Raw genomic sequence first — 10,603 nt, 5'->3', positions numbered from 1 at the left:
CTGCTGACCCCTGCTCTGCTCTGCCTATAAGCTCAAAAGAACAAGGCCTAAGTGCAATTAAATAACAAGTGAGAGAAAGAAAAAAAAAAAGAGGTTAATAATTGCCAAAAAGAAGAAGAAAAAGTACCAAGAAAGAAGAAGAAGAAGAAGAAGAAGAAGAAGAAGAAGAAGAAGAAGAAGAAGAAGAAGAAGAAGAAGAATGAGGAGGGAGAACATATGTTGGTGGATTAATAAATGCCAAAAATATTTGGCACAAAAAAATAGTAAAAATTGAGGATAATTTGGGGATTAAATTAGGATAATGAGGTTAAAATTGTAAAAAAAAAAAAAAAAAAAAGCACTTACTAAAAAAGGAAAGATTCTAACAATGGGAAAAGGACTAGTGGACTCTAATAAAAAGGGCGGAGGGAATATATCCTAATGTGTGATTGTATTAGAGGTATACATGCATAAGTGAACATTAAATATTTAAAATTCATGGTTAACTCTTTTTAATATGACTTAATTTTATATATATATATATATATATATATATATATATATATATATATATATATATATATATATATATAATGTAACTTTACAATTAATAATTATAACCTATATGAAAGATTCAAAATTTTTCCATAAAGTTAATATTAGACTATTTTGAAAATTTTATATGTAATCTTTGTTGCGACAATAGTCTTCGGAGCCTTGTTGGTGGGTTTTGAGGGTTGTAAGATTAAACAATCCCTTATTAGTTGGGTTGGTGGTCCGGGTTGTAGCCTTGTTTTGGGTGTGGATGTGTTCCCCTGGTAGTTAAAACAGATTTCCAGGGGGAAAGTTATTTGCGCAGGTGGATGGTTTTCCCTGCATATGGAGTTTGCAGGAGGAGTGTGGTTTTAAGGGAAGAGTTTGGTTTGCAGGTCTTGTTGCTAGGTTGTGGGATGATATGGGCATTCAGGCAATTTCAATCATCCCTTTGTTAGTTTGGGTGATGACAAGGTCGGTTATCGTTGTTAATCAATATCTTGAAGGAGGCTACCCATCTTTGATGTTTGGGTTAAGCAAAGTCCTCCATTTTCTTGCATTCTCTGTTGGTGGAGTTGCAAGAGGAGAACCTGCATTTGGATGCACGGTTTCTCATAGAGTCGTTACATTATATGACTCTTTAGGTTTTATTACCAGACTCCTAGGATGCAGTTATGCTTTTCGATCCCTAGGAGTGGAATGGTGTCACACAGCAAAAGGGTGTATATTTCAGGGTCTTTCGTCTCCTAACAGTTTCTATCTACCACTTTGGGTTCTTTTCAATGTTTGTGATTTGCGCTCTTAGTCCATCTCGATTGTTTCAGTTCATTTGGCTTCTCTTGGTCCACAGTTTGGAAGTGATTCGGTTTTCTTGGTTGTTCGGGCTCCGCAGTTATTGGCACTACAACAAAATAAAGCAAAGGTAACAGTGTAAAACCATTGCCTAATATAAAAAAAGTGTTGCCATGTAGCTAAGGCTACATTTTTATTCAAAGGTAACAATTTTGAAAGCCAAGGTAAAATGATATGTAAGGCAACACTTTTACAAAGACAACAAATACACACACACACACACGCACGCGCGCACACACACACACATATACATCTTAAATTATGTTGTCTTTTTAATATAAATGTTGCAATAGATGGAAACATAGATATTAATGTTACATTTTCAAACAATAGGTTTGTTACTGTTACCTTTTCATGCAACAATTATTATGTTTGTTGTCTTAGACAAGAAAAAGGTAACACTTTAAGTGATTGTTGCCTTATATAGTCTAGAGCAACACTTTTTTTTTCTGTTACTTTAGTTTAAGGTAACAAATAAATATTGTTGCGTTAGATTATTAAAAGTAACATTTCTGTAAGTGTTGCAATCTCAAGGGTTGCGTATTCTCATTTATTTTTTTGTAGTGTGGTTTGCTGCAAGATCATGCCAGTATTTTGTTCTCATCGTTCTTCCTGTAATAGTACTTGGTGTGTGTCTTTTAGTGTTTAGGTTGCAATACTGCTTTTCTTTAATAGCATCTTTTGTCTCAAAAAAAAATATACCTTGTTAAAGATTTGCAATTGAACTTTTACTTTTTCATGATATCTTGGAAGGAAAGATACTAGACTATATCATACTCCTAGCTTATTGCTCATCTTTCGTTTTGTAGTGTAAAAAAAAAAAAAAAAAAAAAAAAACTGAAATTTACGAAGTATTCTTTTATGAAATCTTTAATAACTTTGTGATTTCCTTAAAAAAAAAAGAGAGAGAGAGAAAGAACTCTGTTGTAACTACTCCCTTCGTCCCATAACAGTGGCGGATCCACTAAGGCACAAGGGGTAGCACATGCTACCCATAAAAATTTTGGGAAAAAAAAAAGAGTTCAAAGAGACCTGTTATCGTAAATAACTGGTCTCTTTGAGGCTGCTATAAAAAGTAGCAACAAACCCGCCTGTTTTCCATACTAAAACAAAAGAGATATGTTATATATAAACAGGTCTCTTAGATTCTTCCTTTAACATACTTTCTATTTTAAAAGAAAAGAGACCAGTTATACATAAAACAGGTCTCTTATCTTAATTTTATTTTCTTACTTATTTAATTTTTTTTTATTATTGATTACTTTTACTTATATTTGTACATAAGTTTTCGTTTTTGAAGGACTCTCATTTATAAAAATTATAAAGTAATAGAATCTATCGACCAAAATGAATTTTTAAAATTTAAAGGCTAATTATTAAACGATAATACTAATATATAATATAGAACTTTTTTCTAATTTTTTTCCCCTTACTATTCTATGCTACCCCTATTTAGAATTCTTGAATCCGCCACTGTCCCATAATATAGTTCATGTTTAAGAAAGAGGAGAGAAAGTGGATAAAGTACATCAATAAAAGCGAAAAGTACAATAATAAACAAAAGTTAGAGAAAGAAAGTGGAAAAAAAGTAGTACAAAATATGTGCACAATTAAAGGGTAAAATAGGAAGTATAATAAATAAAGTCAAAAAAGTGAGGGCCAAGTATAATGGTCTTTCTATGCTATCCAAAAATAAAAACAATGAATAATATTTTGGTTTTCCAAAATAGAAAAACAAAAACTATATTATGGGACTAAGGGAGTATATGATCTCTTTAGGTGTTGAGTAGTCAAATTTCCAATTTTAACCGCACATATGCCTCCAATTTCTCCAAACCTTGAATACTCGATCAGCTTTTATTAACTCTTAAACATGTTTTAGTATTCAATAACATCCATAGTTTCCAGTTTTCCACTATGAGAAATTTTTTATTAATAACAAAAATCGAAAATGTACCAAATTAATATACCTTGTCGTCCTTGGATATTATCACAGATATGTTCTAGTCGTGATCAAACTTAGAGGAGAAGACTATGCTAGGATTAATTCCTACAATAAACTTAAATCTTCATATCAAATTAATCGGTAAATCTTAATTGCGGAAGCATACCTGATTCCATGACAATTGATCGAACTCCTTCTTGAATTGTCAATAATAGAGAGTTTAGAGAGAATAGAGTAGTATGTATTGTATTAGCGTATAAACACACATATATATACAACCTATCAAGTTAGGGCTCGGAATATGTACACGGCCCAATAGCTATACACACATTATGGCTTAACACCCCCCCTCAAGTTGGAGCATGCAAATCACAAAAGTCCAACTTGCCAAGTAAATACAAGAACTGTATTTTGCTCAAAGCCTTAGTGAAAATATCCGCTAGTTGATCCGTCGTTTTGACATACGACGGACTAATAATACCATCCTAAATCGCATCGCGGACATAATAGCAATCAACCTCAATGTGTTTAGTACGCTCATGAAAGACCGGATTCCGCGCAATATATAACGCAGATTGACTATCACAAAACAAACTCATTGCGCGGGGATGTGCGACTCCCAGACTCAGAAGTAGAGCTTTCAACCACTTCAACTCATCCGTGGTTTTAGACATTGAACAAAATTCGGCCTCAGAAGACTTAGCCACAATGTCTTGTTTCTTAGTCTTCCAAGATATAGGGGAAGCACCAAGGAACACCAACCAACCAGAGATAGAACGTCTCGTCAAAGGACAACTATCCCAATCCGAGTCACACCAACCTGTAATATGTAGATCACAATCAGAGCTCAAAAGGATTCCCTGACCCGGACATCCTTTCAAGTAACGCACCGTACGAAGAGCGGCCTCCCAATGATCCTGACGCGGTTGTTGCATAAATTGAGACAAGATATGAACCGCATAAGCCAAATAAGGTCTCGTGAAAGATAAATAGATCAAACGACCCACAAGACGACGATATATTTCAGGATCAGAAATAAGAGGAGACTCCAATTTAGCCAGAGTATGATTATGCTCAATAGGGTTACCTGCAGGACGTGCCCCTAGCAAACCGGACTGTTGGACTTAATGATTTTGATGATGACACAACCTCACTTACTTACAAACTAATAAGTGCTTGACTGTTTAAGTGTGTACTCAGTTGCAAAGACCAGGAGAATTAAATGCCTTACAAAAATACCATGAGGAACAAGAAGGCTAAAAGCAGAGCTATCCATAAAGAAGAGTTCCTTTGAAGGAACTGGTGCTTCAGAAATGAAGAGTGGAGAAGAGAAGGTTCCCTCAGGGAACAGAAGCTTGAGAGAAGAAGCCTCATCAAAGAAGAGAAGTTCCTTCCAAGGAACAGGAAGCCTCGGAGTAGAAGCTTCATCAAAGACATGAAGACTAAAATATATTTTGTATTCTAGGATTTATGTAAGTATAAGATATTAATTTGCACTCGAAAAATCTGTGTGGAATTGGTCTAAAAGATAAAATATGTGCATGCTAGTTTTTAGGAAAACTGTTGCTTTCTAAAAACGTTTATCCTTTTGAAAGGGATTTTATTTTATTCTGAATTTCAAAAATATCTTATGCAAAAAGATTTTATTTTATTTTCTTATTTTTGAAAATATCTTTTGGAAAAATAAAATCACCATGTTTTCCAAAACTTGCGGCCTACTCTCCCATGTTCTTCTTCAGTCATGGTTTTGCACATTGAGGAGTTCATGGTTCCTTAATTCAAGGGACATGATCTTCTTAGTGGGTATGAGTAGTGGCGTGATGGATTTGCTGCACAAAGAGGTTTTTCCAATATGTTTATTGCTCTATAAATAGTCTTTGAAATATGATGGAAAAACTCACCCTTGCTCACATAAGTTTTCAAGCTTTTAATTCGAGTTAAGTGTCAATTCCACACAAGTTCATTAGAGTGTTCTTAATGTACTTATACTAGAGTTTATTTATCTTTCGAGTTGTAATTTGGGGAATGGGAATTTTTGAGTGAACTTTTGTGTATGAGAAAGAGAAGTGAGAAAGAGAAGAGAAAGAAAAAAGAGAACAGAGAACTGAGAAGAGAGAAAGAGAAAAGAAGAGTAACAAGTTGGGTGACTTGTTCCTCGGGGTTTCAAGTTCGTAGAGGAACTTGAGTTTGAGTCTTTAGGTTGTAATAGGACCATTTGCCCTATTCTAGTGAAGATTCTTTTCCCAAAATCCCAAGTGGTCGTGGTTTTTCTCCTTGTTAGGGCCAAGGAGTTTTCCACGTAAAATCTCTCTTGCATTCTTTAGTTCCTTTAGTTAAACTTTCAATTCCTTTAGCTAAATTAATTTTAATTCCGCAAAAAGTTTGGCTAAACTCTCGTACTACAATTCAACCCCCCTTCTTGTAGTATTCTTTAAAACAACAATTGGTATCAGAGCCTAACTTCTAGGAAAATCAGGAAACCCTGAAGAAGAAAGGTCTTGGAGAAAATGAATACTCATGAAAAGCTCGAGGAAGGATACTCAACTCAGAGGCCTCCTATGTTCAACGACAAGTTCTATACTTACTGGAAGAACCACATGGAGATCTTTATCAAGGCAGAGAACTACCAAGTCTGGAGGGTCATCGAGGTTGGTGATTTCGAAGTCACCAAAACAAATGCTCAGAACGGGTAATCCCTAAGCCTATGTCTGAATATGAAAAAGAGGACTTTGATAAAATGGAAATAAATGTTATGGCTGTGAAATTGCTCCACTGTGGACTTGGACCTCACGAACACAATCGTGTTATGGGGTGCAAGAACGCTAAGGAAATATGGGATTTGCTGCAGATTACTCATGAAGGAACTAATGAGGTTAAACGCTCAAAAATCGATCTACTTATGTCTAAGTATAAAAGATTTGAAATGCAGCCTAAGGAAACCATTCAAGAGATGCTAACACATTTTACTAACATCATAAATGAGTTGGTTTCCCTTGGTAGACAGATTCCTACAGATGAGCAGGTTAGGAAGGTTCTTAGAAGTCTTCCACAAGATGAGAGATGGAGATCACTACTACAAAAAAGGCCAAAGAGACCCGTTGAAAAAGGCCAAAGAGACTGCTTTAGAGGCGGTCTCTAGCTCAGCGGTCTCTTTGGCAAAGAGACTGCTTTATTAGAAGTGGTCTCTACAACGAAAAAACTGAGACCGCCTATCTAAGATAAGTGGTCTCATTTTTTTGAAAATTGGGACCGCCTATCTAACATAGGCAGTCTCTTTTTTCAGAAATTTGAGACCACCTATTTAAGGTAGGTGGTCTCTTTTTTTCAAAAACTAAGACTATTTATTTAACTCAACCGGTCTCTTTGGTCTCATTTAAAATAAATAAAAAATTAAGCATTTAATTATTCTTATATATTCGGAGTACTATGTTGAAATTACTGGAATATTGCAAGTTACACCTTCACATTAAAAGAATCAAAATTGCATAATTAAATGTTTCATATTTAGATACAAACTATTTTGTCAAACTTGAAATCCATTACAAAATTATATTGAAATTATATAGTTATATACAAAGTGGAAGAGATGGAAACGAATTCTTCAACTGCAAAATCTCGAACTCTCAATTGTCCAATACCTTCAATGTTCTTACAAAATCCCATAAACCTAATTCAGAAAAAATCATTTTCCAAAATAATCAAAATAACTTATAAATTACATAATTTTCATTAAATAAATTGTAAAAAGAACTAAAAATAAACAATTACCTCACATTTCATCTAGTATACCAATGAGTTGACAGTAGATAAAGGCAGAAGAAAAGTAACTGAATAACCACTACCTTTAATTTTATATTTTGCATATTGTCCGACGTTTCCCTTCCTTTTCGTATAATTCATGAAATTGGGCTTTAATTTCCACCAGATTGCAAGCATTTTACTCTGTTCAAATTCAAACCCAGATCTGGTCAACTAAGATTGTAAGAGAACAATACTCATAAAGAAAAGAAAGTACAAAAAAAATTGGGATAAATTGACGAGTAATTTTCACAGATTATACACTACTACATTTTTGATCTATTGCAACCCCTAAATCCGTTGCATTAGGCATCAAAATCCGTGGCATTAGGCCTAATGCAACGGCCATGTACCGTGGCATCTGCTGGCATTGCAGTAGGTCTAATGCAACGACTTATGACACCTAATGCCACGGCACCATTGATCTGTGGCAATAGACCAATACCTATTGCAACGGCATAACTTATCCGTGGCAATAGAGTACTGACTAATAATTATGATGAAATTGAACCTATTGCAACGACATAACTTATCCGTGGCAATAGAGTATTGACTAATAATTATGATGAAATTGAACCTATTGCAACGGATGAAGCTAATTAATACAAAGGTAAGAGTACGTATCTACTGCAACGGATTGATCATTGGGTTATTTTTTTTTTGTTGGGATGGAATGGTAATATAATATTAATTAGTCGGTACAAATCTAAATATACTAACATAAACAAATTAATGTATCATTTATATATAATAATTATAATGCAAAATACGTACATTACAAAACATTACTTGCCTATTTTTGATATGACATACCGTACTAATAATAAATAAAAGTTAGATAATTAATTTGATCGTCCAAAATACAAATTGTCAACATATATATAAGCCGAAATATCCAAATCTTCACAAAGCCGGAACTTGAATAAGAGTCGCCAACATATATGCACCATTTGTTAGATGGATAGTCACTATACTTCCGCTCCATTTGACTCCCCATGCACCTACACGTAAAATTGAAAAAAATAAAAGAAATATAATTAAACTAAATTATAAATTATAATAGACCAAGGCCACAATCAACATAGCTCAGATTATGGTTGTTTAAAAGATGGCAGCAAAGAAATTTTTTTTTTTACACAGAAAGGAAAATATTATTAATTTATAGTGGCAGTAGCCACATTAATTACCAAAAGATAAGCATTCCAAGTCTGAAAAACAAAATAGCACCCTCGGAATATAACAAAGTACTAGCTAAATAACCAACAAGAAATAGAACTAAGTAGTAGTCAAAGGTATTCTGGAATCAAAAGCACCAGATTCATGCACTGTAGGTGAACTAATTAAGTTGCCACCATTATTTCTGGAAGGGGCACATTAGGAAAATTGTTAGAAGTGTGCACCTAAGAGAAGCTAAAAACTGTAAGTCTGTAAAGATGCCAAAATTTATACCAAGAATTTCCTTATCATTCTTCTCCCCTAAAAAAAAAAGAAAAAAAAAATCAAAACGGTGCAGAAAATTAATGCCCCCGTACATTGCTTAAATTTTTTTTATATTGCGCCTGATTATGACCAAAAACAGTAACAGGGTCAACCCCACTAACCCCCCTCCCCCCAAATAGCCTATGTCTGAGACTCTGAGGAACACCGTCCATGAAAACGAGTCTAGTGTCTCTCCATTAGCACAGCACAAGGATACACATAAGGAGATAACACGTAGCCTTCAAGCTAAAAAATTCTCACAAGTATTAAGTTTCTTCAAACATGCGTATACAGTATACACATACCATGGCATGCTATAAAATTCTCACAAGAATTATGTTTCTAGTGCCTCTGAGAAATGATGTAGTGTGTAGTTACATTCTTGTTAATCCTAAACTTAAAACTGCAATTCTGATTCCCCAAAAAAAAAAAAAAAAAAAAGGCACATGAAAAAGGCGATGTTTATAGCTTTGGGGTTGTTTTGTTGGAGCTAATGACAGGGAAAACAACTATAGTAAACAGAGATGATGAGCGCAGCTATTTCAAGTAGTACGATTTCAAGTAGTATGATGAAAACAGAAAGTACGAGTAGTAACTCAAGAATCTAACTCAAGAATCTTGTCCTTATTGATTGATAATATAGAAATGCAGCAGGCTATAAAAAGAAATCAACAGCAGCAACATTTCAACAGTAGGTTCCCAGGTCACCAGCAAACAAAAAAAAGCTAGAGAGAAGCAATAGAAAATATTTTATGTTACCTGATTGATTGTGGCACCAGATTTAGAAGATTGCCCATTTTGGTCAACAAGAAGATGTGGCGCACTAGATGCATCCTTTGGAGCCGATGGAATTGCAAAATCAGGAATAAAAAGATTGATCCCAGGGTTAGCATCCCGAAGTTGAGTCAAAATTGCAGTTGTTACGCTTGGTGCAAGTTGTTGTACTAATTGAGATTGCATACTTTCTAAAAATTCTGTCGGGAATATGAAATCTGACTTTTTATCTTTTTTTTTCAAATCCGACTTTTTTACACCTTTTCCTTGTAAGCGTACACGACTTTTGCGCTTAGGATCTGGAATCACTTCAGAGTAAGGGTCCTTCGAGTTACTACCATCTCGATCTTCATGTTGGGAAGACTCCAAAGCATCCATTTTAGCCTATTTAGGGAAATAAAGCCACCTACTTATTATTTATCAAAATTAAAAAAATATAACATACATCTAAAATGTTAACTCACAATATTCTCTTCTATTTTTTCATGGTTGGTAAGGTATTTCCTTCCCACCGTCCTTTTTCTTGACTCCTTATAAACCCTTGCTTGAGAAGGTTCTTGCTTATTAGGATCCTGTTGTTTCTGTGGAAACATAAATACATAAAATTGAAGTGATTATTACAAATAATTAAAGGACAGGGGTGAAAGTCTCATGTAGTACATATAGTGATTGTAAAATAAAGATTATAAAGTTAATAAAATTGCCTAGAAATGAGATGAATTATTTACCAACTTATGGCGTAAAATTGCGTAAGAGTTACGGCCCATAGTGTGCATATCATCTAACAGTTGGCGATTGTCTTTGTTGATTTTACTGATTTCCTATGTGAAAACACAATCAAGATTTATAAATTTGAACCACGTAAAATATCGAATAAGTATCTACTTTCTAATATTAATACAATAGGAAAGATGGTACCAAAAATCATGTAAATAGTCTATATCAGGCCTCATAACCCAAGCAAGACATAATCTATATCAGGCTATGAAAGTAAATAGTAGCTTGCAAAGTAAAAACAACTCCGGAAACAAAGGCGATCATAAAAACAGTAAACTGAAAGAGTGACTTTTTTTGTCATGAAACTATGTCAATATTGCACAAAACCAGCTCAAAACCATATACATAATACCTCAGCCTCTTTAGAATGCCAGTATTGCAAAAGCTCTCTAAATTGAGGTTCTGAAATTGTGTCTGGCTTATGAAACCATAGTAAAGCATCAGTGGGATATGCAGAGAAGTAGT

General features: G+C 34.2%; 1 protein-coding gene and 1 long non-coding RNA gene across 2 annotated transcripts; both read right to left on the bottom strand.

Annotated features, from left to right (window-relative positions):
- Positions 1-3,795: 3,795 nt before the first annotated feature.
- On the bottom strand, positions 3,796-5,053 carry LOC110723478 (uncharacterized mitochondrial protein AtMg00810-like). The gene is made up of 3 exons (XM_021902833.1): positions 5,004-5,053; positions 4,542-4,752; positions 3,796-4,425 (listed from the first exon to the last, which is right to left on the bottom strand). Exons 1-3 carry the CDS (start codon positions 5,051-5,053, stop codon positions 3,796-3,798), a joined length of 891 nt encoding a protein of 296 aa, XP_021758525.1.
- A 1,717-nt stretch (positions 5,054-6,770) lies between these two features.
- Positions 6,771-7,127, bottom strand: LOC110723546. Its single transcript, XR_002511740.1, has 2 exons — positions 7,084-7,127; positions 6,771-6,977 (listed from the first exon to the last, which is right to left on the bottom strand). It is a non-coding gene; the product is annotated as an uncharacterized LOC110723546 (long non-coding RNA).
- Positions 7,128-10,603: the final 3,476 nt, after the last annotated feature.

This window comes from Chenopodium quinoa, unplaced genomic scaffold (genome assembly GCF_001683475.1).
Source record: "Chenopodium quinoa cultivar QQ74 unplaced genomic scaffold, ASM168347v1, whole genome shotgun sequence".
Taxonomy (NCBI): Eukaryota; Viridiplantae; Streptophyta; class Magnoliopsida; order Caryophyllales; family Amaranthaceae; genus Chenopodium; species Chenopodium quinoa.
This window is presented reverse-complemented; position numbering and strand designations above follow the sequence as displayed.